The following is a 27759-nucleotide window of genomic DNA, read 5'->3' as shown; positions in this document are numbered from 1 at the left end:
TTTCTTTTTTGGTATTTTATTAAATGATATTTAACAAGCGTGTATTTACATGCAGCCTCTCTCAAGATCTTTTCATTATAATAAGACGGTGTCTGGTCCATTCAACACTTTATCTGTACATATAATCTGCCTGCAGGTTGGCTGCAATCTCCACCTCCCACTTGTCTCCATTGCTCAGTAGCTTTTCTTTGTTGTACAGAAGTTCTTCATGCGTCTCAGTGGAGTATTCAAAGTTAGGACCCTGAAATTAATAAACATCAAGCATGTTACAATCCTCCATTGCTTCTCTCTCTCTCTCTCACTCGCTCTCTCTCTCTCTCTCTCTCTCTCTCTCTCTCTCTCTCTCTCTCTCTCTCTCTGGCCATTTTTAAAGAAAATATTCCCAACTGATATTCAAATCATAGCTTTAAAATTTATAAGCCTGCATTTGACTATTGAAATATTTTTTTTCTCTACAGAGTCCAATATGTTTCTGTTTGAACATGAGAGAAAACTATTACTAGTATTACATAACACTGCATAACAAGCCTTGGATCAAGTGTCTTTTAAAAACTAATATTTTTCAATTCTAAATTTAATCGGTTGTGAATTGATATGTCCATAGTAAATAGAGAAGTTGATACTGTGAATGAATCATATTTAGCATGTTCATGTACAACATTTGGAGGAAAATGATTTTTTTCCAACAGGTTAGCAGAAATTTGATTTAGAGCATTTCTGAATGTACCTATTTACATGATATGTGCATGACATGCTGTAAACATATTACATCTGGCTGTGTATTCTTTTTAGTGTTTTTGGTGGAAAGCTGCTTCCACTAAATCAAGTACATACCTAAATGCCATTCATATGTATTGTAATAGGCACATTCAGAAATACGCTAACTCAAATCCACACCAAAATGTTGAAAAAATCTTTTAAATATGATTATATCATATATATAATATCAATAAAAGACTACATATTAAGAGTCTTAAAACAACTCCACAATATGAGCATCATACTTTAAATTTTGTATATATTAGATGTAAAGTTTTTAATAAATTATTTCTATAATGAATCAAATTTAATGCTTTTGATATTGAAAACTGACATAGATTTAACTTTTTCAAGTAAATTTAGCAAGTTTTGCATTGATTTTCAATCCGGTTTTCTTGAATGAAGAAACTATATTCATTAAAGAATAATCTACTCTAGACTACCAGGTAATTTACTGACTGCAAAATTTTACCGGTACTTGTTCAAAGCTGTGCTCAATTATTTCCAATTTGAAAATGTTAAGAAATTTTTTGTCTTAAATTAAATGTTTTGCAAACATTAGTGTCATTTTTTCACCTCAAATACTGCTATTGAGCAAATAAATGAAAAATATGTCTTCTACCACTTCTACAAAATAACAAAACAATCTTTTCACCTGAAACATAACAAATTTGACATTTTTACACAATCTCCTGTAAAAATTTAAAAACTGATAGTAAAATTTGTATACTTGATTCTTCTTTTTGAAGAAGAAATAAACACATGTACATATGAGAAATTAATGTACTTTTACCTGTTATTAGAAAATAGCGATGTATACTGGTATTTCCTTAGTGTAATGTTCTTTCCCTAAAAGTGTCTGATATTTATTTCCTTCTCACCAAACTTACTAATAAATTGTATGCACTTTATGAAGTTAAAAATGACTCATGAACCACATAACTCACCAGAGCATCCAACTTCATTAGGAAGAGCAGAAGTTTGGAATTTACAATGTATTAAATGAACATACACTTAAAGGATTTCACAAATTATACAACTTGCTGTTATGAAGGAGAATGCTTTTCAAGATATTTCCCTAATTTAACCTATATTAACCTTTGGTTCCCTACTCTTGCTCAATCCTGACCCATTGGCTCCTATTTTGATATACCTAAATCTACACTATATAATGATGATTCAACATCGATTTAACTGAGGGAAAAGAATAAGTCTATGTTAATCTTCAAACTCCTATTGTGGCCCTGTTTTGAACCCTGAGATCACCATTTCATCAAACTTCAAACAACACTCTGAAAGGATGCTTTCATGTAAATTTTGTGGGCACTATTTTGGCTCATTGTTCCTTGGGAACATATTTTCACTGGCGCATTGATTAATATAAAGTCCTTCTTGGGAGATGACAAACAACAAACACCCACCTCAACAATAGCATCCACTGGGCATGCTTCCTGACAGAAGCCACAATATATACATTTCGTCATGTCAATATCATATCGTGTCGTCCTCCTGCTACCATCAGCTCTGGTCTCAGCCTCGATTGTAATAGCCTACAGAAGAAATAGTACCATTAGGTAACCACTCCTCTACCTTAGCCACAGAGCTGACTATTTTCCTGTTTTTTTTTTAAGCTTTAAGTTATGGTGAGCTTAAACTGTGCACATCATCATTGGCATTGTCAAATTATTTGTAATAGGAAGCTTTTTTTTAAAATTAATTTTGGTGAGAGACTCATTTGTAATAGTGCTTAAAAAATCTCATTCATTTTGTAAATTTGAGGAAAAAGTATACCTGAGCAGGGCAAATAGCTTCACAAAGCTTACAAGCAATGCACCTCTCCTCCCCAGAAGGGTATCTTCTGAGGGCATGCTCACCCCTGAACCGTGGACTCAAGGGGCCCTTTTCAAAAGGATAATTTATAGTGGCTGGCTCCTTAAAAAGCATACCAAGTACAGTTCTTCCTCCTATGAAGTAAAACAAGAAATTGAATATTCTTGCACCTTATCAAAGAGAAATTTTTTTTTTATAATGTGTACATATATTCATATCCTGGGGCATTTCCTGTGAAATCATGGGGTCCAATTTTTGTGGACTGCGGGTTTTTTGCTTATTTATGGGGATGAAATTTTGTGGATGTGTCAGTTTTCAGTTTCAGTTAGAAAACTAACTATTTCATGATTTATTTTTGTCAAGGATGTAAATTAATAGGTGAGGGCTACCCACAAATACCACAGAAATTGAGCCACCACAAATTCTAATGATTTCACAGTATAGAGCCATTTTAACAAGAGCTTAGAATTTGGGCAAAAAGTAACAAACTGGATGGGGCAGCCATTTTGATGAAGGTGGGTATAGACTGTCTAGTCATTGGCTAATAGATATGAATACATTGAATGCAATGACACTTGTTCAATTTTATCCAGGGCTGTATATTTTAGTTAAAACAGCATTAATTTCACACAACAAAGCAGATCTTGAGGAAAACACTTTTTTGATTTTGACAGGCTATGAATTCAATGAGCTTTTCTTATCAAATGAAAAGAAAGGACGTCAATATTTGACAGCTTAATTGTTTTAGTGAGCAAACTATAGATAGTAAAATCCCAATGAAAGTCCAAGTTCTTGTTAAAATGGATCTGTAATTGCAAAAACATACTTCAATCATGTTTTTCAGTTTATAATAGCAAGGCGTTCTGTAGACTCCTAATACTAAACATAAGGAATTAATTACTATCTGTGTAAATTTGCGAGAAGATCCCAAAGTGGATTTTAAAATCTTGCCTTCATTTCTTCTGAAAGTTGTGAATTACATATTAACATAACAAAAGTTCAGCACTCACAATTTTATATTCTTGCAATTTGATAGAAATGGCAGAATCACAGAATTTTGAACTTTAAACATAAAATACCGGTAAGGAAAAACAGTATTTTTTATTTGTCTAGCAGTTGATATTCAACAAAAAACACCTCTACAAATGTAATTATTATTTACATTATACATGACAGAAGATTGTTAATATGGCAAGTTTGCAGTTGATCAGAACTCAGAGGTGTGTTTAGTGGAGTGAGTACTTGAAAATTTAATGCATGCATGCTAATAATCTCTATACCTACAACACAAAATTTTGGCAAGCACTAGCAAGCACCTGCTCTGCTGAACATACCACTTTTTAAACTTACCTGCAATAATCTCCTGGAGAAATGTATAAAAAACAAATCTGTCTGTCATTGCTTCAAATGTGACCTCAGGTTCTTTTTTGGATACAATAACTGAAAATCAACACCAGAAATAAGCTCACCATAGATATTATACTCTTAAAAAAATCTTGATCAATTTGTTTTCTCTATACTTATTCATGTACATGCATTCATAACCTGATCACAGTTCTATGACAATTGAGCAATGTGGTCTATAAACTTGACATTTCGGGCCATATAAATTTCTGAACCTATTTTCAATTTCTGCATTGTTTAAGGTGACCATAAAAAAAGCATACACCAAAGGTAATAAGTATATAAATTCAGCCAAAATCAGTGAAAAATCATGGTGTGGAATAGAAACTGATACATTTGTATATTAAATATATACCAGCATATCAATTGGTACTTTCAGACTCAAATGATTAAACTTCGTACAATGTCTAACTTTTGGAAACCAAAATCAGTTTCATTGAAAAAAAAATTATAATTAAGCCATGCACATACCATATTTGTTTCTGTTTTGAGATGTAGAGAATGCTCTGGTGGCTTGGTTAAATATTCTGCATTGCTGGCCTGTGGAGATGAATAATATCAATATCAGAATAATTTATGGTTCTAATATTCCCTATATTCAGAACTTGATAAGACTTACTATTGAAATATCTGCACTAGCATTCCTAATTTTTAACAATCTTTATACAACTTCAAATGAAGAAAGTGTTAATTATACTCTGTTCCAAGTTTCTGCTTTTACCACCTTTTGCTTTATATTTCAAAATCATAAGTTGAGTTTTTATGTTTTAAATAACCCCTCTGCCAGTATCTCTTCAGGTTTCAATACACAACCAAAAATAAAAAGTCTACGGCATTGCATACTACTATCATGACATGAAAAGTACCCGGGTGATACTATGTTGAAAAATTCTGAGAAGAGTCCTAAGAATTTCTAAATGGTTAAAAGATGTAAGATTTTCCCATAATAAATCCCTCTATGACATATATTTCCATTCCTGCGAATTAACCAGGTATAAGGAGGGAACATGTGAAAGAAGATACCTTAAAATTATTTTCACCCATTGATTTCAACTGTTTTTCACAGACAAGTTTGAAAATTAACAAAAAGTGAAGAAAATGGTAACCTGGACAGACTTTAAAATAAAAATAATTTGATGACACAGGCACGTATGTTGTTTTATTTCAGTACTGTACAATTTTTCATTTTAATTCTCCATAGAATTAAAAAAATCTTCATATGTGATGCATTTTTTGAAAAAGATTTAAATGAAATGAATGGAAAAATAATAACTGCATAGCTTATTTTTCAAAATGATTAGATATCTACATGATCTATGTTTTGTAACCTGGGGAAGAGAAAATTCGGACCCAAACCTTGCCAAGGTGATGGGCAAATTGGTCACAATTTAAAAAAATACATATTGGAAGAATAATACTGTGAATTCATTGCACCAAGTTAAACATATTGCATTAATCATACCTCGAGTTCCAAGAGAATATAACAGTTTTGTTGCCATTTTTTGGCAGAGAACCCGAAGCTACATCAAAATACCAAACCCGAACTTTAAGCTAAACCTCGGGCTCGGAATACATATAAAGCCTAGTTGTCAACAAGCTTTTCCTGAAAATCTCTTGGACAGTGATCTGTTAAAACCTAGGTTTGCCTTCAAATTTTTCGATTTCATATTGATGATATCATCTGTTATATTCGTAGTACAAAGAAAGAATCCTGTTCTTTTTCACGGTAACATTACAGATTCTAAAATTTTAAATGCCAAATTTTAACAAAAAGCATTGTGTCATTTTTCCAGATTTTGGAAATTAAAAACTCATTTGGTCAATAAATTGGTCCCATTTTTATGGTGTTCCGATTGGGCCACGTAGACCATCGCACTTTCGCTATGAAGAAAAGATGCAAGAGTGCGAAGTTGCAAAGGCGATTATGCAAAGTTGCGAAGCGAAGGAGCAAAAGTGCGAAGATGCAAAGGCAAAAGTGTGAAGTTGCGAAGGCGAAGGAGCGATACTACTATCGCTCCTTTGCCTTGGCACTTAAGCTCTTGCCATTTTATGTTCGTGTTCTCTATTGATTGTTTAAACAGGTGGGTAACAATTCCCCTATAGCATGACAGTCTCACTAAAGCGAGATCATCCCTCTTTACAGTAATAAAAACATTCCCCTCTCCTCCTCTAGATTTAAGCATGAGCAAGGACTGCCGCATAATAAATTTAAAATGTTACCATGATACACAGCTGGTAAGTGACAGCAGTCTGATGTGCATGTGTACACATTATGGTGGGCATTACATTTTATGTGGAGTACCGGTATATAATGATACGGCGTAGTCAGCAATGGTTAATATATATATCTATATATATGTCACATTACACATTAAAATATTAATAAACAATCATAGTAAGCATGATGGCCTAGTGTATGCGTACCAATAATATCTGAGGTTAATTGGCAAACCTTTGGCGAGGACAATTCTCGCATCAAATTCCATGTAATCGACCGAGACTAGCTAAAAGCAATAAAAAAAGGCGAAGGCAAAAGTGCAAAGTTGCGACAGCAATAGTGGGAAGTAGCAAAGGCGAATAAGCAATAGTAGTATTGCTTCTTTACCTTTGCACACTTTGCTACTTTGTGCTTCGTAGTCGCATCTTCGCACTTTTGTTCCTTCGCTTTTGCAGTTACGTAACTTTGCTCTCTTGCATCTTCACCCTATTTTGAAAGTGCAAGGGTCGAAGTGGCCCCATCGGAACACCCTACACTCTACTGTAACTGTACAAAATTTGGTGTGTTTTAAATTTACTCCAGGGAAAACAACATCTTTAATTATAATTTTAAGAATAAATCTAAACTTAAAACTATTCTGTTGTGTAGTAAATAGGGTATTGTAATTTTTTTTTTTACGCACATGGTCTTAATTTATCAGCAAGATGTTCAGCAAAGTTGATAACACAAAAAAGAATCAATTCCTGGAGCAGACAAAAGCACTGAGGGAAGAAAGGGCCCAGGACAAACTGAAGCATGATGCAGCCGTTGTTATACAAGTATGATTTAACAATAAATGCATATGTTAATTTTAATTTGTAGTATTATGTAGTACTTTGAAGTATTTAGAACGAAATGATAAATGAGGTTATAGAAATAAGAATGTAAATACATATAATACTCAACAGGTCACATTAAGAAAAATTTCATTAACATCTCCTGCATGCTCACAATAGAGAGAGCATCATTGAAAGGAGAGATAATATTTTTCATTTTATACCATTTTATTTTACTTTTAAGACAATGATTAGAGGACTCGATTTATTTCTAATTGGTCTGATGTAAAACATTTGACAAAAAAGAAAATCAATTGACACGAATCAGTCGCTTTATTTTTTTCTAAAGAAAGTGATAGACGTACACATTAGGTTTGTGTCATTTGATTGTCCTCCTATCTTCAAAGGCAGATCTGCATGCAGGCATCAAATGATGCAAAATTCTGTAATTTTTTTTTATTCATTCAGGCTGGTGCTCGAGGATTTATTACCAGGCGAAGATTACACAGAGAGATTTGGTAAATGATATTAATATCCATAGCATGTGGATGTGACAATTTTTTTTTATTCATGCAACATAAGGCAAATTATACTTTTAAATGTATATTTTGAACAAAAAAATGGTCATAACCTCATTATACATTTGTTAATGTATGTCCAATATGCTGGTACACATGAAATTTCCTTGCCCTTTTATTATTTTTTTTTTAGAAAGATTTCTTTTACTGATATTAACTAATAAGAAATTTAAAGATGTTTTTTTTTCCCTTTTTACATTTTCATTTAGTAAGGAGATTGGGGATGTGCTGCAAATTCCACCAGATCCCGGGGCTGAGTACAAACCGAGACTCAAACAAGGTAACCTTACAGATGAGTTCTTGTAACTTTATCATTAACATCTGTAGAAAAATAAAGCAATATCATTTTGGCAAGAGCTGCAAAAACACCTGATTTGAAAGCTTGCTTCTTGATTTGTAAAAAAGTTAATTAAATTAAATTTTGATATATGTACTTACTAATTAACATCCTTTCTCATTTTTTTTTTCTCAAAATATTGTAATTCAACATGAAACATATGTCAGTTTTTTTGCGCAGCAAGATGATTGTACACAAAAAGGAAAACATTAGTATATCCAAATCTGAATGTCGTTCTTTTTTTTTAGCATTGGATGTATACAAGGCAATCCAGAAGTTTTTCTTCATCTTTAACAAGGATAAAGATGCAGGGGTATTTTTTAATTTACTACCGGTAGATAAATACTATCATGCATGGAGTAAGATTTAAAATCTACTTGTATTTTGTTTGATTCAAACATAAAACAATGGATTTTTTTAATACATGTGTACATGTATGTTGTGGTATTATAATGTGGTCATAAATTTGTTTCTTTTTCTGACTTGTGCATATTTTCCATGAGGGTTAAAGATACTTATATAGAGGACTCAGATCACATGTAATAGATCAGTCTTTAATAGCTCATCAATAAGTCTGAATTTTTTATTTTTTACAGAAATTTGATTACCTGTGCAGATACCTTTTAGCTTCCATGGACATTACTGCAGACAACATGAAGGTTAAATATTTGTAAACATGTTTGATTTTATTTAATCAATCAAAGAATTCACACATTATTTCAGTTTTGTTTTCTCATAACATGATAGCACCGCAGTACCTATATCATACAGATGATTAATTACTTGTGTGTTAAGAAATTTGCATGTTCTAATTTGAAAAAAAATCCTGTCTGAAATCAAAATATTTTGATTATTGCATGGTTTCATCTGTTGACAGTTAAATAGACACACACGGAATACATAAGTGATTTTGAAATTGAAGACCCATGATTTTAACCCTGGTTGTATACTTTTTATGGAATATTTGAATTCATGTGTTTTCCAGGTTTGTTATGTGTACCTGGTGTTGAACAAAACTGTTGTCCTCCCATGGATTGCACAGATCAAAGAGGTTTTATGGAAGTGCTGCACTTTTCTCAAGAGCTTAAAGGTATGTTGTTATATTTTAAGTAACTGTATATATGTTACACTATTGTAAAAACATGTCTTCTAACGCAGGATTTGAGGATATATGTAGCTGCAATAACGTAGCCCTCTCTGATTTTTTTAAATCTGACTTTTTCTAGTTACTAGTACCTCTCAAAAGAAAAAAAATGGTGAGGGCTACATTATTGCAGCTAGGATTTATGGTATGCATATGAAATGAGTAACTATTTCATCTACATTTTTCCTTTGCCCTGAAGTCCTGATTACTGTTCACATTGAATTTACAAGTTCTTTTAAAAAGTTGTACATGTATGTGATTCTGATGCTTTCTCCTTAATATGTTTTTAGCCTGAGGTCCATGCAGACATGAAGAGAGTCAACCTATATCTAACAATGCTGATAACTTTTACCAGTGCAGGAGGCAGGAAGATTCTCAAAGGAAAGCTAGGTATAAAGAAAACAACATTTTGAATGTAAGGCAAAAGGTCATTTACTATTCAGTCCTTTCAATCTAGTTATAGATTTCCTATTTGTTAGTGCAAGAGAGTGTATGTAAATATTTTACTGGAAATATGCATATTCTGTCAGAATCATGAAAAGGACTTCTTGGGTAAGATCACCAGGTACTCATACCTTGACCAACTAAAATTTTGATCAACTGGAATAGTTTTCAACTTTTCCCAAAGTTTTGTCAGTATGCTACAAGAATGAATTACTTCAGATTTTTGAAATTGTTACACAATTGTTGTAATTTATTTGATGTAATAATTATGTTTTCTCGTGTGTTTAAAGTAGCACTACATTGCAATGACATTGAACAAATAAATTGTTATTTCTTCAGGAGAGACTTTAACACCAGGGATGAATCAACTTTGTAACAATATTATGGGCCATCTGAACACCAAAGGATTGTATCCAGTCTTAAAGGTACAATTATAGATAGAAAAGGTTTAGGATGAATGAATTAAATACAAAAATTACACTGAAGATTATACAACTTTCTAAGACATTGACTTTTTATTTACCCCGGTAAATATTTGGCTGTTAATTAAAATATAAACATACATATTTTATGAGGAAATAAATAACATTTCATAATCGGATCAAATTCAGTTAAATTGCTATATAATTTTAAAATTTGAATTGCAAAAGATTTCAAATGATTTATATAGTCATGGCAAATAAAGCAGAGAGCTATTCCAATACAGGAAAATGTATTCCTTTTGTAGGGACTCCTAGCACAAGGATTATCAAGGACCAAGATTCTATTCAATTCCGCTACCCTGTCAGCTATTGTTAGCCTCTCTCTGAGGTACATTTAAGCTATCTCTCTCACTCCACTCTCTCTCTCTCTCTCTCTCTCTCTCTCTCTCTCTCTCTCTCTCTCTCTCTCTCTCTCTGATTAAAATTTAACTCATTATACAAATTCATAAATCACTGATCATTTGGTATTATTGAGGTCAATAAAAAAAATAGTATTTTTGATGTGTTGAATTTAACACTCTCCCTGTTAATCTTTTCAGGCCTTTGATTGCTGCCAACTTCTCTGATAATCTGATGACAGTGTTCGTCCTTCACATCATGTCTGTGCCAGCTCTTCTTCATCATGTGTCTGTCAACTCAGGGGAGGTAATCTTATATTATTGAACATCCAAGGGGAGGTAATCTTGTTATCCTAGGAAACTAGGGAGTTGCAGTCAATTAACCCAAATAAAATGTTACTGCACCACTCCCTGCAGAATATAGCAGTGTACTGAAATTACAATTCCAATTTGTTTATCGGTCCTTTTTTTTATGTTCCACCATATTTATCAGTATTAAGCAAGTACAGGATAGAAGGACATGTGAAGTTAAATATGACAACTTGCTAATCATCATATTCCCAAGAAACAAGACATGAAATCTCTATGTCTGTTTGAGATTCTATTAAAACTTAGGCAGTTGAAAAAGGATATAAAGATAAAAAAAATACAAAATCTTTTGACTGAACTATTGTTATCAAATGTTTTTGTTAATTTCAGTGCCTGAACCTCCTCATCACTCATCGTATCTTCAGGCGTGCTTTGGACTTGCTGACCAATGAACAGAGCACCAGGATCATCTTCAATTCCTTGGAAGGAAGCTATGCCCTCTGCCTCCTAGGTAACATTTTTTTTGGATTTGTTATTATTCATTTATTTTTACTACTAGCGATGCCAGATTTTTCTTGAAGAAAAAAATGAAAATTTACATGTAACTGTAGTTCAATTTTTAAAAATTAATACTTCAATAAATTGGTATTTTTTTCTTTGCTTTTCAGCAAACCTTGTTAATTTAGGCATGGCAGAACTTGAGGTGAATATTGAATGAATATGCTAAGATCTTTGACTTATCTTTGTTTCTTATAGTTGTGTGTCTGCATTGACTTATTCCAACCTTTAACCTTTAGTTTCAAAATGATTTTTCCAGGGACTGGTGGAAAATACTCAAAGTTTTATGGTAATTCTTTTTTCATTAATTTACATTTATATGTTAATTTTTTCCTTCACAATCTCCTCTCCACAAGAATGACTTTTATCTTACCTGTATATCTTATGTTAAAGATCATGTCTCTCTCTCTCTCTCTCTCTCTCTCTCTCTCTCTCTCTCTCTCTCTCTCTCTCTCTCTCAGTTTTAAGAATAATTTTATTACATGTATTGATAGTAAATAATATTTTTACTTGTAAAAATCAAATTTTTGCAGTCTGTGGTAATCCGCCTACTTGAGAGCTGCAAGAAATATGTGATGAACAAGAAATCCAACCTGACAAACTGGCATCCTATCATTGGCTGGTTCTCACATAAATCAGATGAGAGGTACCAGTTTACACTTCATACTCATACAAATATTATGTTCAATATTCTTACAATCAATACATTCCATGAAAGATGTTAAACTCTTTTATCATACATGGGAATATACATACTAATCAGATCAAGTGACACCATAAAAAACAATGTTAGTGTAATACTGTATACAGGGTTATTTTCGCCCTGTGTAATTTTCACCCTGTGTAATTTTCGCCCTTCTACACTGGCAAACAGTTTTGCCCCATCTGGAATCCACCCAGACACAGTTGTGTTTAAAGAGAGATATTTTGAGACATTGGAGTTCGCCCAGTTTTAAATTTGCACACTGACAACGAGGGCGAAAGGGGCGAAAATGAAACAGGGGTGAATATTTCCCAGTATACAGTACATACTTATTGGGATATTACACTTGTGTTATATCTTGAATATATCAAAATTCTGAAATGAACATAAATCTTTTTTTTTTAGCTTAAATGCAGCCATGCCACACGTGAAAGAGCAGATTAAATTACTTTGGTCTGAAAAGATGATCAAGATCTTGTTTTCTGACCTTTTGACCTATGTTGAAGTGGAAAAGGAGCAAGCAGCCACAAAAAAAGAACCCTCACCATCAAAAAGTGTGTATAGAATTCAATGGTCATGTTTGTAGTTGTCCTAGTTTATGTTTTATTTTATTCATTTAGCTGCATTACTATTTTGATGAGTACATGTATCGTAAAAAGTATGTCGTCCAAAACTATGAGTGACTCAAGACTATGCATATTGATTTTTAATATAGAAAATCTCATTTATATTATATGTATGGAACGTAAACCACAAATTTCTTAATATAAACATATCAATTAACTCTAGTATATCAATTATTGTAAGAGTAGAACGATAATTTGTTTTTCCATTAATATTTATTTATTGCATGACGGTGAAGAAAATATGAAGATTTATTCCTTAAAGAAAGATCATATTTCCTGAGAGCATCACCCGAAGGAAATTTGATTTTTCTGGGGGAATAAATCTTCATATTTCCAGAACATTCATGCAATAAACATTTTATTGTACCGTACAACATATGGTTATACAAAATATGTTGATTTCTAATAGTTTTTAGACTTTTTAATATTTAACAATAATGTCATGATTCTTTAATTTTCTATGCTATTGTATAACTTTTCTTTCATAATTCTCAAATCATAGATAGTAAATTGGTTTTTCTAATATAAAATTAAAATGATTAAATATTTTTGATTTTAATAATCATAGATGTCTACATTGTATGCTCATGTTAGTTGTTTCATACCTTTGGAATGAAAAACCCGAGATTTCCAAGAGGTGGAATATGATATTTATTCCCTGGGAGACAGGATGTTTTGTTTGCCATGTCACATGACTTCTAGACCAATCAGATAACGCGTTATATAGAATAATCATATTGAGGTATAATAATACCATTTATTTCATGGACATATTGATGTTTTAACCAAGATTCAGTCCATTTATATCTATTTAGTATCATAATGTTAATTTTTGCAAAGTAAGGCATCTACAGATTTACTTTTTGTATATTTACATGTAGTTTTATTTATAGGTATACTTTTTCATAAGATCTTGAGGAATGAATTTTATCAAACTTCAGTAGTTACATGTTTTCCCTACCTAATTAAAATCTAGCTGATTTACCGATACTTACAGATATACTAAAGAAAGCTATAGACAAGGCTTCCTCTAAATCTTCTGCCACAAAGATAAAGTTGGAGGCCCCCCTGGCAAAGACAACTTGCTACACATGTGCCTTGTATCAGATCATGATGAACACACTCAGCCAGCTCAGGATGGATATTTTGTCAGGTGTGTTAGTCCTTCTGCCTTTCTGTCTGTCTGTCTGTCTGTCTGTCCGTCGGTCGGTCAGTCGGTCGGTCGGTCGGTCTGTCTGTCTGTCTGTCTGTCCGTCCGTCTGTCTGTCTGTCTGTCTGTCTGTCCGTCCGTCCGTCCGTCTGTCTGTCTGTCTGTCTGTGTCTGTCCGTCTGTCCGTCTGTCCGTCTGTCTGTCTTGTCTGTCTGTCTGTCTTGTCTGTCAGTCAATGACACTATAGATATTAACCCACTGGCAGACACTTGGCTTAGGTCAATTTAATGCAAAGAGCAAATGTATCTCATTAAAGAATATCTGTAGCTTAATATATGTTTAGAATTTTTTATCCTTCAACTTGTGGACACTTATTCTTCAATAGATACTTATTGATAAGGATTTTTCAGCTAATTGTGAGGTTTTATGATGTTAATTTTTACCAGTTGATTGATAAGTGAAGCCAAAGACTAAACACCTAGTAATTTATCTTATCGAGCATCAATATATTTCACATCTTAACATTCATTACTGCAAGATTTGTTGGTAAAATGATGATACATGGCCTGATTCCTTCCTGATATCCTAGCTGACAGGAGTAAGTTACATAGGCTATAAGATGTTGAATTTGATATCCTTGTAGGTTTGAGTTACAACAAGATCCTACTGCCGGCCTTGTGGAAGTTTCTGTGTGACCTTGGCCCTAACTGTGGTCTCAAGGTTTTCCTTGACCTTTTAACCCAGACACCCAACAGTGTCATACATCCAGTCTTCAGCCTCCTGACTGTGTTCTGTGAGGCTGCTGCCCATTATATAGTGTACGTCATTTATGCTAAACTCACTGCTTTTACGTACTTTATTTGCCATTTTATGAGTGTGTTAAGATTATTTTCAAGAGGAGCATGTTATAGATGAGTCAGAAGGTTTGGTTTTAATGCTAAGATTAAAGCAAATCAGATTTTATTTTTGATAAAAGTTAAACATTTTGATTGAGTAGTGAAATTATTAAATTACTGAAATAAGGTTTATATTCAGGAGAGGCTTTTAAATTAATGAATTGAAGATGTTTACTTGTAAACAGAACACTGGATGACATGGAGATGTATGAACAACGTAGAATGTTTACACTGGAGGATTACATCAAAATGAGCAAATTCCTCAATCTGTTTGTGTACAAAGTGACATGGAACAATCTAATTGGTAAATATTTTATTTCAACATTTAATTAAGCATCCTTTATTTTGTATGCTATTGATACAAATATAACAAACATGTACCAACATTTCCTTTGGTCTTATATTTGTATTTACCGGTAATAATTAAAATTCATTAAGATTCAAGAGAGCTTGATGGTTGGATGTGGCCCATTTTTAGGCTATGTTTCTCTCCTTTAGAAATATATCACTACATATTTACTAGTTTTGGGCCAATAAATACTATATTTAAAAGTTAACGCAGGTCTGATGGTTTCCTAACCACGTAGCCTCCTTAACGAAGTGATTTTACCATAGCCTCAATATACCAACTCAATTTTTTTGACAATGTTTTTATTTTTTAATAGCATCATTAAGCATGTGTGTGTAATTCTTTAAAGCTTAAAGGTTTTATATCATTACAGATCTGAAGATTTTGGAGAATGGGGAATCTGAAGTATACAACGCTGCACACAATCTCCTGCTCTTGTTGTATGAGAGAGACTGTAGGCGGCCATATGCAGAAAAAGATCACTGGCTTCACAGGTCAGTCAAACAGAACTAAAACCAGTAAAAATGAAAACCTTTAATATAAGCTTTTATATCAGCTAATTCACTGCAAGTTATAAACTGAATATTGCTTCAGAATACTTTTTCCCTTAAATGTTTAGTTTACATTGAATGTTCTTTATGATACATTTGTGTGCATATAGTATCGTAGGGATTGCATTTAAAAAGTATACCAGTATACAAATTATGATAATTTTAAAATAATCGATAAAGCAATTAAAATTATGTTAATTGTTAATGTCTTGCTCTCAGTAGATGACATGCTTTATTCATTTCACTTGCAGGGATGTAAAGCCTAGTGTTTTCTTGAAGGAAACAGACAAAGACAGAGCTATGGGGTTGTTGATGAAAAAGACTCCCTTTATCATTCCATTTTCAGAAGTAAAATTTTCTTTTCTTTAAAAATAAATTTTTTAGAAAGGCTTTTGATTTTTTGAAAAACCAAGAAATAAAATAAGATGTAGACCTGTAGAATGAGACCTAACCTTATATACATGTTTAATATAAAAGCTAGAAAAATTAAATCTGATGTTCAAACTTATTTATGTTTATAAAGAGAGTGAAAGCTTTTCGACTTCGAGTGAGAATGGAGAAGGAGAGTTTGGGACTGACAGAATCAGCGGCCATCTCCCCCCAGTCCACACTGATTACTGTCCACAGAAGCCGGGTGGTGGAGGTGGGTCTCTGTCATGTGATAAATCTATCATACCATGGTACTCCACCCCTATTCAACCAAATTATGAAAGGAAAAAATTGTTGGAAAAATTGTGTCTGCCTATTCATTACTGTATACAGGGTTATTTTCACCCTGTGTAATTTTCGCCCTTCTACACTTGCAAGCAAATTCACCCCATCTTGTATTCGTTCAGACACAGTTGTGTTTAAAGAGAGATAATCTGAGACATTGGAATTCGTCAATTCTTAAATTCGCCCACTGCTAACAAAGGTGAAAGAGGCGAAAATAAAACGGCGGCAAACATTTCCTTATATACAGTATATTGTTTGTACATGTATATGTTTCTTTAAAGATGCTGGACTATGGTTAATGTTTAATCATTAATTTCTTAACATTTACCTGAATTCATATCAAAAAATTTAGACTGAATACCTGGTACAATCATTATACATATAACTGACTACAAAAACTGGGCAATGAGGAAAAATTCTAGAATGATGAATGTGTAAATTTCAGCTCATATATTTGCATTTTTTCTACAATTAAGGATGGCTACAGACAACTCGCTCAGATTCCAGTCCAATCTATGAAAGGAGTGATTCGTGTCAAGTTTGTCAATGAACAAGGCCTGGATGAAGCAGGCATTGACCAAGATGGAGTCTTCAAGGAGTTTCTGGAGGAAACAATATCCAAAGTGTTTGATCCTGCTCTCAGCTTGTTCAAGGTATGTTGACTTATCAGGTCTTGAACTGTGCTAAAAGGTTTTGAAGATGCCTTGTACATATTTTTGCAATCTTCAAAAATCAAAAATTTTTATGTTTTGTCTTTTTTCTTAAAAATTGTTTATGAAAACTTAAACACAAAATTTGGAATGGCATTTTATGATCAATTTAAAGATTATCTTACAGACAAAACTTTACCAATACTATTTTGCACTTTTAAATTTTTTTTTGGAAGATTTTTAATAAGTTTAAGGAAAAATGTAGAAAAGCAATATTTCAGTCCCTTTAATGTATCATGACAAAAAAAGGTTGAAGATGTTGATTAAGCCAGAAGAAATGTCTTTTAAGTTACATTAATTTTTTCACGTACATGTACCGGAATAATATCATGTAGTTGATTCTTTTATCTCTTAATCTAGGTCACTACAGAACAGAAACTGTACCCCTCCTCCACATCTTTTATTCAAGAAAACCATCTTTACTTGTTTGATTTTGTTGGAAAGATGTTGGCAAAAGCAGTTTATGAAGTAAGATCAAAATCACATTTGCATATATAGTGTATAATTTTCACAAAGGTAGGTTTTTTTTGGTGTTTTTTTGAATTAATGTTTTTCTTGACATTCAGGTCCAACTATAATTAAATTTTTTTTTTTTTTTTTTTTTTTGGGGGGGGGGGGGGGGGTCTGTAAGAGATTGATTTTCATATTTCATTCAGTTTTTCATTATATTTACCATAGAAATGTATTGGATGGACAATATGTTTGTAAATTGTCATGCTTTTGATTCTGATTGATTTCAGTAACATTTGTAGAATGTCAAACATATACCTTACATCATTGTATGCTTATAATTGTTCTGATTTCCTTCCAGGGTATAGTTGTTGATGTGCCGTTTGCCCCATTTTTCCTCACCCAGATTCTGCAGCACAACCAGAGCACAATGTACAGTCCCCTGGATGAACTGCCATCACTGGACCCGGAGCTAGCCAAAAATCTCTCCTATACCAAGGTAAAGTAACACTCTAATGCTGTAAACGTTAAATTTTTAGGAGTGATTTACACTGAAAAATTGAAAAAAGAAGTTGATTGAAATATTCATCAGTGACTGGACTAATATGAACATCAATTCTGAGAGAAACATATCATCAATAAATGGTTCAAGCGTACTTGTATTACAAGTGCTAATGCATGTGGGTTTGAATGTAAATTTAAAAAAAAACTTGTATTAACCAAATGATTTATTACATTACATGAAAGGATGCTTAAGCAACATGCTAAACTATGATAAGTAAAATATTTTTTACCAGACACATGAAAAGATTACCGGTAGTCAAAGTTGTCTCTAATGTTAGAGTCACAACTACAGACTTTCTATGAGTACCCATACTTTCATAAAATGTTTGAATGTTAGTGTTAAAAAATAAAATGTTGATATATATAAACGATTAAAACCTCCAAGTTTTCTGATGTTTTTATTAAAGCATGAGCATGTACACAGAAGATGACCAACGGTATACATATTTCCTAAGTAACCAATACATCAGTAAAACTTGCAGAATGCATTTGCAGCTGCATTAACAAATACATGTTCATACTGTTAAGTTATCTGATCAGGTTCTCACACCCAGGTAAATACAGAGATATAAATATGAGCACTGAATGCCTGGTACCTTACAGTACATCAAATGTATAGGGGGTCATTTGCTAGAAGCTGTTGCTGTGGTTTAATTTATATTCTTAGGCATTAATTTTCATGGATTTATAATAGTGAAAATCACAGTTTCAAGGATACAAAACAATATGTTTATGGGAAATTACACTTCAATGAGCATAAAATTTTGTGGATCAAAGCAAGAATGAAATCCACTAAAAATCATGTACAAAGAATATCTATGAAACCATAGTATTCTTTTATTATCACACTTAAACCTTCACAAAAATATGGAGGGCATACTCACTCTACATAATAACTATCATGAAAGTTTTCTAAATCATGACACTATTTGAGTATTTTGGTATGCTTACACTAGTTTGTATATATATATATATATATATATATATATATATATATATATATATATATATATATATATATATATATATATATATATATATATATTCTTCGAGTATTGAACTTATATAAGTACACAAAAAAAATTCATATTTCCTTTTGTATACGGTAATATATATATTTATAATCGAAATCAGATTTTAAAAAGTTAAGGACATGCGAGACATTCCTCAGTTTTATTATATTTTCCTTGATTTATTATTCCTTATTTATTAACATTTAAACCTGTTAATTAATTCCCAAAAATTCAGGGTACATTACCAGGCTCTTTTTGGAGCTAGAATATTTAGAATCATCCTTAAAATAGCATGCAAAATGCATTTGAATGCTTTTAGATAAAGTCATATTGCATGCATATATTTTCAATTGAACACTTTATATCTAAATTTTAAAAAAAAAGGTATCATATAACATGACAGTATAATTATAGATTTACTTCTAATAGTAGAAATCTTGTTGAGATAGGAAAAAAAGAAGAAATGGAAAATAGGTCACCTCTGACCCTAATTAATAAGTTGGTATTTTTATTTTGCAGTCTTAACTGTTTCCTAGCCTACCTTTTCTTACTACATGTACAAGCAATTTACTGCACTTATATATACACTGTCTTCTCTCTATGAAGATACCAATTTAAATAAAATGTAAGCATTGCACAATGTTTTCACTGGATAAAAGTTCATTATTTTATGTATTGCACAACATGACACTCTCCCATCCCATCCTTTCCTTGCCCCACCCAAAGTTTCCCCTCGCTGTCCAGACACATGCCCTGGGGGCTCCATAAACCATATCTGCTGCATAGAAGATTCATCAGGAACTTTCCATTTTTGTCCAAAAGCAGAATCGAATGGTTTCCAAAGTCAGACACAATGATGTTCTGAAGAGAATCGCAACAGACACTCTTAGGGGAAAATGTCAGTTTTTTTTCTTCAAGGCCATCAAATTTCCACTTGCAATTTCCTTTTGGATCTATGGCAACCACAAAGTGAGACTGAAGATGATCATCCAATACAATGTAATTTTCATCTCCATTTTGTGCAACTCTTCTTGGAGCATTTAGTACATCATTTCCAATCTCTCTGTAAGTTTTTTCATTTTGGTAGACTCTGAGACAACCTGTCAGCCCAGAGAGACATACAACAAGTTCTTGCCTGTTGTTCAGACACAGTCCCTTTGGATTGTTTGGGGACATTTTGATGAAGGACTGTGGTTTTCTCTTTTTGTCAATTTTCCAAATGCAGTGGTTAAACCTATCAGAGGCCAAAAGACAATCCCCTTTCAGCAAAAGAAAACATTCGGGTTTAAAATCCAGTTTTAAGGATTCCTTTTCTATGGCCATTTTAGTGTTTTGTTGATAGGAATATTTGGTGAGCTTCTTTTCGTCTTCGAAATTAACCCAAACCTCATTCGCCAAACAGGCTTGGACGTATGACACAGGCATCTTACAGGTGAAACTGTTGTGAACCCTAACCAGCAAAACACTGCCAATCATTTGCTTCAAGGCTATCTCTGATATTTCTGCCGGGAAAAATTTGGAAGGAACTGGTTTTGACAAAGCTGGGGGTCTGTCTGATATGTCCTGTAAGTGAGGCAGAGTTTCCAGAAATTCCTTTATCTCCAGAATTCCTTTTTCTGTCAAGTCCTTACATTTTTTAATTTCATTTTCGATTTTGGTTTTTCCATCTACTATGCTGCTCAATTCTTTCTTTAACTGATCACTGTGGGCATCAAGAGTTGTTTCAACTGAATATATTATGGAGTTGCACAATTCATCAATCTTTGACTTTAATTTCTCTCTTTGTTCATTAATTATGATTTTAACCATCTCTATTTCTGAAGCGTAATCATCCAGTTGCCTTTTGCCTTGATCCTCTGTGGACTGGTACAGAGGACAAATGTTCTCATGTAGATTTTTCATGTACGTTTTCACTTCATTCAATTTCTCTTGTTTGGCCACATTCATATCAGAATACTTGTGACCATTATGGAAACCAGTTAAGCACTCTCTGCAAATTGGCTTATCACACATTTTGCAGTGCACTGAATAAAATTTAAGGTGGTCTGGACATTTTGACTCTGCCATGGGCAGACTGATATGGTCTGCATACAGTGTTTGATGGTTTTTCGTGCATTCTATACACATACTTCCATGACAATCTACGCAGTAGCTGGTAAGAGTCCTGTTTTCCCGACAGGTATCACAAATCAGAGCATATTGTGGAGTACCCATATCTACCAAGTAAAAATTAACAATGGACATTTATTTATTTTCCTCTCTACATCAAGGTCAATGAAAATTGCTTTAATATTTCCTGTTTGTGCATACTTGTGCATAACTGCATCAATTTTTATTTTATTTGATGAATTTAATTACTAGTACTACACACGTAGCATATGATCAACATTATTTACCATGAGTAAAAACATTTAATTGAAAATGTTTTTATTCATGGTAAATAATGTTGATCATATGCTACAGTACTAGTAATTAAATTCATTAAATAAAATAAAAATCTATTTTATGATAAGATTGTTTTTTATGAACATTTCATTGTAAAAACTGGAATTTTAACAGTGGACAGTCCCTTAAATGTTTGACTTTCCCACTTGAATGGTATGTAATCAGTGAGGGCACCCTGAGCGTCCGGAGAGCGCACTATGAGTGAACGGTGAGCGCCCTCTGAGCGTATGGTGAGCGCATGCGAAACAGAATTTGGTGAACGCTAATGAACGGTGATCGATGAGCGAATGCAGAGCGCAAACAAAGTGCAAAGTGAACGGTGAACTAACGATGAACGCAATGTGAACGCTTTATCAATACATGAAAAAATGGGAAAGTAGAGCATTTCAGGGACTGTAATAACATGAAAATAACATGAAAAATCTAATGTTTACTTACTGATTCAGTCTTTGCAAATTCTTATCAGTAAAACACTAAATCTGTGGATTATCGGTTCTTTGCTCCAATGTAACGAAGCATGTGATCAGCAAAACTAGTAACTTCCTTGTATACTTATACACTATTTGTTATGATTTTCCAAAACTGTATGTATAACCATCTATCTATAAATAGCTGCTCACATGATTGAATTGAGTCAGTGTACATGGTGTAATAAGATGGTTTTCTCAGTTTTTTAAGGAAATTAGTACGGTATTCAGTGTTTATGCCAACCCACATATATGACCAGGGCACATAGTGTTTGTCAAGTCTTTCTTTAGCTGTCTGTCCATTTAAGCCTTTAGCTAGGTGTTTAAAACAGTTTAAAAAGTTGAGAATTTTTTCATCAAACTTCAAACTAAGATATGTTTGATGCATGAGAGCAATTTGACTGTCCCATAATGGATCTATAAGGAGAAATAAACAGTCTTGGTATGGAATGGTACATTATCCATATAAAAATTGTAGCATTACAACCCAGTCTAAATTTTGTTAACAATACTGACTATAGGTAAAGAGGAGAGAAAAATTAGGATTTGAAAAGGATAGATTGTGGGGAATTGTTTCATAGTATATTGTAAATATGTAAATAAACATGTAAATACAACAATTGGTATTTATCGACAACCAGACAAGTGCAGTGGCAGGGAGAAACTGACAATAACATGTATTAACAATTGAGGAATGTTGACATCTTAAATGTGTTGCAGTACTTTGATTTACCTTTATATATTTATGCAGTCTATCAAAACTCCCTCTTAGGATTTTAAGTGTAAATGGTTGTTTAAACGTGAACTATAACGAGGTTACTTACAAGCACTTGGTATTTCCTGTTCTCAAGTCGCCTTTATGTCATACTGTGTACTGAAAGCAATATTTTTTTTGTTTTAACATGCACTGTAAGTTATAACTCATGTAGCAAAGAACTTTCTGTCCTTGGATTTATGAAATTAAAAAAAAAAATCAATAAATTTTTGTGATTCAAGCTCAAATTTAGTGCATGAGAGGATGGACCAAATATTTTCCCAAGTAGACAATTGGCTAATAATTAGAATTTTGCACTGTCAAATAATTAAAATCCAAATCAAGCATTTAGAAATGGGGATAGGGTTTGGGACCAGTCACTATAAAGCGTCTCTTCACAAAAGTAGAAGATGCTATAAATTTTTATGGAAGCTACAGGTATAGGAAAAGTCTCACTATTGGTCAAATCTCGATCATCATACAACATTAGCATTAAAATGATAGAAAGTGTAATTTTGAATAGTGTTAAAACTGGACATGCACGTACATACTTCTGTTGCAGCATTATGAGGGAGATGTGGGTGACCTTGACTTGACCTTCTCCTGTGATGAGGACTGTATGGGGAGATTAGAAACTCATGAACTTGTACCTGGAGGGAAAGCAATGCCAGTCACCAATGAAAATAAGTCAGACTTTTATTATTGTTGATGTGAATTGGTTGTTAGGCTTTTAGAGATTTATTAAAATTATTTTTAGTAAAAAGTTTCAAAAATGATTTTTACAATGCATAAATAAAATCAATCATGACAAACAGATTTTCTTTGCATGATGACCATGATGTTAAAAAAATTAAATTTAAACCACAATTTAACAAATGCAGTATTAGAGTTTGATTCACACTGTCTTCTAATAGCTTGTAGAGTATTTAATGTTGAAATAATTTTTTCACCAAATGTAGAATCCTGTATGTTCACCTGATGGCACATTTCCGAATGTATCGACAAATCAAAGAGCAGACGGCAGCTTTCAGGAGGGGATTCAGATCTGTCATTAATCCAGATTTGTTGCTAATGTTCTCAGCTCCAGAATTCCAGAAACTTATATCTGGAGATAATGCTGATCTGGATATTCAAGATCTCAGGTTTGTTATTATTTATTTCAAAGTAAAAATAAGGGTAAAACAAATCATATTTATTCTCTTAATACATGTATAACAATTAAAGTTAAACAATTTTAAATTCATGTCAGGTAAGTCAAATTGACCTTTCCACTTCAAAATTTTAAGAAATGTTCAATAGTTATCCAGTTTTTACATATTCAATTGGTGTGAAAAAGTATTTGATAATCTGGTTTGCAATTAATAGTGCATAAATTGTTCAAACTCGATTTCATTTTTCTTCCATTGGACAGGCGTCACACCAGATACTATGGAGGTTATCACAATGGCCATAAAGTCATAAGCTGGTTGTGGGATATTGTCACCAATGACTTCACTCCCCAGGAAAGGGCTTTGTTTCTTAAGGTATTCCTTAGGGTTTTTTTCATTTAAAAGTTCCATGTATTATGCTTATGAATATTCAATTTTAACAGCAGTTTCTCAGGTTGTTAATATGTATTTATGATAAGTTGATTTTTATATGCCATATGCTTGTCTTTGATGAGCTGTATATACCAGGAGCAGGGATTTTCCATCCTTCCGTTTTTCTGTTTGTCCATTTCATGTCTTGGTCATATGTTTTTGACTAAAAAAAACCAGATAACATTTTTATCTTCATAATTAATTACTTTTGTTTTCCCTTGGACTGAAATGAGATTGATCAACCCAATATATTTCTGTAGTCAGTCAGTAACAAACCTAATAAGTAATAGAGTTTGTTAACTTCAACAAATTAAAGGGAGTAACAAGAATCTGAGTTGGTTTTTATCTAAATAATAAACTGATAAACAAAGATTTAAACTGCAATCATTGTGTATACAAAATTTGTAACTCGTGAATGTTGTCTTTCCCTCAGTTTGTAACCAGTTGCTCTAAACCACCGTTATTGGGGTTTGCCAACCTGGAACCACCATTTTCTGTTCGCTGTGTGGAAGTCAGTGATGATCAGGTATTAAAGCTGTTTTAGGCTAACTTAGAGATTAAAAACATTACCTGATAACTTGAGAGATCAGGTATTAAAAATGATTGTCCTTTTTATTGGGAAAAGATACCTTAAAGGTTAATCAATTCGTATGAGAACCAATTAATTTTTTTTTTCAACAGAGCATTACGGTTGTACTTGTGCCGAAAGAAAAATTATTGCCATTGAAATAAGGCACAAGTAAAAGTCTTTCAATTTAACTTTTTAACAAGAATTTGCATAAAAAATAATCTGTTCTGTTGCCTTCCAGGATACAGGAGACACAGTTGGGAGTGTTCTGAAGGGATTCTTTAATCTAAAGAAAAAAGACCCCATTGGGCGCCTCCCAACTTCTTCAACATGCTTCAACCTCCTGAAGCTGCCAAATTATCAGAAGAAATCCACCCTCAGAGACAAATTGAGATATGCAATCTCCTCCAACACTGGGTTTGAACTCTCCTGAGTGTCCCACACCCAAGTGCTAGTCACATGTCAGTCATTGACACAGAATTCAGGCCTTGTTTTTCCCCAGTTTGCAGCATTGTTTAAATCTTTCATCTTGATCTCTAGAGGAACAAAGTCAAAACAAAGAGAGTTGCATGAAAGATTTTATTGTCATTTAATGGTCCAATGTGAGCCGAATGCTATGATTATGCACTATGTTTTTTTGTGTGGTTTTTCATGCTGCACAATTTTAAGGTTGGCTAGAGCTTAAGCATAAAGACCAAGAAGAGTGCTATAACCATATGCCAATATAAACTGGTCAACTTTTTGAATGAATAACTTTTATTTAAATAGCATACAAAAGAAGATTCAAAGTAAAAACGTCAAAGTTAAAAATTAATTATAAAGTTTTTTTTCTACTTATCTTCAATTTACTGAGAATTTCAACAATAAGATTCAGAAAACCATCTCCATCAATGGCGGTGATGCATGTTTTTACTATATGTATTTTGTTGTCTGTGATATCATATTGTCATTGTCAGTAAAACTGTTTCTAACAGTGACTTAGATGTAATTGAAAAATGTACACGTAGCTGTACAGTTGCGAATTATTTAACAGATACATGTAACATACAAATAGGTATGATTGTAAAGAACTGAACTAGCATGGACTACTGGTAGATCATTCATAGATACAAAAAAGACTCAGAAATGATAAGACTACACCATCCTGGTTTCCAAATTATTATAAATTCAATTTTTACACGAGTACTGTGGAATCATCATTGTTCTTTGGGGACCAATGTTCGTGGCTATCATGGGTAGCCCTTGCACACGAATTTACATCCCCTTGAACGTAATATATACAAGCTTTTGTTTATAATATTTATTTACACAATAGAACTTGCTACCGTAGAAATTACGTCCAAATGAACCAGGAAAATTTTGGCTACCCACGAACATTGACCCCACTAATAAAATTGATTCCACAGTATTCACCAGGGATAATTTTGCAATTCAGCCCTTTTGCATCAAATTTTGTGAATGTAAAATCATGAACACTGAATTTTTATCATACTTTCATGGTTAACATCTGTCAGAAAAATTAAAGCAATATTTTTAAATCCAGGATTTTTGCAGTTTTACACAGATATTGATTCCTCACGTAAAAATCTACAGTAAATAATTGTTGTGGAATTAAACAAATGTGATCTTACAATGTTGTTCCATTGTCTTTTTTTTGTTGTTGGAAAATTGCAATGTGTCATATGCAGTTGTCTTGCATGTTACATTCAGTGTCTTTATATGTACATGTACATTGTATATATTATCATTCTGCGGACCAAAATGTTACATTAATTTATATACAGGTAGAATCGTGTACAATATATCTAATACACAGAAATTTTGTTAAGTTTTAATGTCAATCATTATCTTTGCATTTCATATTTTAGTTCATCAATTTGCTTGATGTGTAAATAATTTTCCATAATTTTTATTTCATTTTCTATTATTAGTTATAATTTTAAAAGGTTCTCCAAGGAAACCCTGGTGGTGAGAATTTACTATAACCATGATATAAACACTGCAAGCATTTTCTCTCAATTTTTGTGAAGCATTTTTTCTTTTCTTGAAATGCATTTCTCCAATTAAAGGGGCTATAAATTGAAGTTATATAAAGAGAACTCTTGAGCATACTATTTTGTTGTATTAAGGTTTTTTTTCATCTCGTTTTACAATTTTTAAGACCATAAATGTTATACAGAACTAGTATTTAATGATGTGTCAATATCTTGTATGATGTGTTTACTATTATTGAATATATATGTTTTTCTGCCCTGAAGATAACTACAGAAAACTTAATTGTATGTTTGTAAAGCTAAAATGAGACCCATGTATCTAGTACATGTACATATACATGAAGGTGGAATAACACCTTGCTTTGATACAGTAGATTATTACTGTGGAATCATTTAGATTCACGGGATCAATTTTCACGGACAGTGGGTTTTTTACATATTCGTGGGAGTTTTAATTCGTGGGTGCGTCTGTTTTTAGTTTCAATAAGAAAGCTAACTTTTTAAAATTTGTTTTCGTGGAGGATGTAAATTCGTGGGGGAAAGCTACTTAGGAATACCACGAAAATTAAGCCACCACGAATTCCAATGATTCCACATTATTTACCACCAGTGTTTTGATGGTCATACGTTGTGCCTAGCCATGTAGAAGTCTTGCAGCAGATTTTTTTGTTATAAATTATTTAACAGTATATCTCTCATCACAGTGTTTGTAGTAATTTGTATCACCCTACCCTTGTTGTCTTTCAGTGAGAACAAAAAATAAAATATGTAACACAGGTAGACTCTGATTCGTTTTTTATATCGCTTTTCAAAATTGGGAGAATTGAGTTGAAAATAAGCTATAAACTTGTATTAGATCTGCACAGCCATATTCTAAAAAAAAGAAAAGAAAAGAAAACAGACACCAGTGTTCTAGAGAAACTTGTCAAAAGAAACATGCTTTTAAAAAGAAGTGTTGGGCTGGAACGTATAGGTTGTTGCAAAAGCCAGCGTCAACATTATTTATATC

The 27759-nt window shown here is 32.7% G+C and overlaps 3 protein-coding genes across 4 annotated transcripts; 1 reads left to right on the top strand and 2 right to left on the bottom strand.

The window, feature by feature from the left end:
* On the bottom strand, positions 1 to 5587 carry LOC105344113 (NADH-ubiquinone oxidoreductase subunit 8). The gene is made up of 6 exons (XM_011451750.4): positions 5456 to 5587; positions 4465 to 4533; positions 3940 to 4029; positions 2551 to 2723; positions 2181 to 2309; positions 1 to 241 (listed from the first exon to the last, which is right to left on the bottom strand). Exons 1-6 carry the CDS (start codon positions 5490 to 5492, stop codon positions 110 to 112), a joined length of 630 nt encoding a protein of 209 aa, XP_011450052.2. The 5' UTR covers positions 5493 to 5587; the 3' UTR covers positions 1 to 109.
* LOC105344115 (ubiquitin-protein ligase E3B) lies at positions 5497 to 26814 on the top strand. Of its 2 annotated transcripts, none has more exons than XM_011451753.4 (30): positions 5497 to 5633; positions 6912 to 7029; positions 7495 to 7544; positions 7814 to 7884; positions 8190 to 8254; positions 8538 to 8600; positions 8927 to 9031; positions 9376 to 9475; positions 9869 to 9954; positions 10257 to 10339; positions 10551 to 10656; positions 11049 to 11169; positions 11327 to 11361; positions 11476 to 11505; positions 11750 to 11862; positions 12325 to 12473; positions 13543 to 13698; positions 14339 to 14513; positions 14777 to 14895; positions 15314 to 15434; positions 15743 to 15839; positions 16015 to 16134; positions 16682 to 16858; positions 17276 to 17383; positions 17727 to 17864; positions 23171 to 23295; positions 23568 to 23750; positions 24020 to 24131; positions 24622 to 24714; positions 24998 to 26814. In XM_011451753.4, exons 2-30 carry the CDS (start codon positions 6916 to 6918, stop codon positions 25187 to 25189), a joined length of 3207 nt encoding a protein of 1068 aa, XP_011450055.3. In that variant the 5' UTR covers positions 5497 to 5633; positions 6912 to 6915; the 3' UTR covers positions 25190 to 26814. The 2 variants fall into 2 exon arrangements, with proteins under 2 accessions (XP_011450055.3, XP_065934787.1); XM_066078715.1 differs by having other exon boundaries at positions 5591 to 5719.
* Positions 18311 to 22730, bottom strand: LOC109620705 (E3 ubiquitin-protein ligase TRIM71). The gene is made up of 2 exons (XM_020073638.3): positions 21826 to 22730; positions 18311 to 21158 (listed from the first exon to the last, which is right to left on the bottom strand). Exon 2 carries the CDS (start codon positions 21154 to 21156, stop codon positions 19606 to 19608), a length of 1551 nt encoding a protein of 516 aa, XP_019929197.3. The 5' UTR covers positions 21157 to 21158; positions 21826 to 22730; the 3' UTR covers positions 18311 to 19605.
* Positions 26815 to 27759: the final 945 nt, after the last annotated feature.

The sequence above is a fragment of the Magallana gigas genome, chromosome 3 (genome assembly GCF_963853765.1).
Source record: "Magallana gigas chromosome 3, xbMagGiga1.1, whole genome shotgun sequence".
NCBI classification, from domain to species: Eukaryota; Metazoa; Mollusca; class Bivalvia; order Ostreida; family Ostreidae; genus Magallana; species Magallana gigas.
The sequence above is the reverse complement of the archived record's forward strand: the minus strand, read 5'-3'. Positions and strand labels throughout refer to the sequence as shown.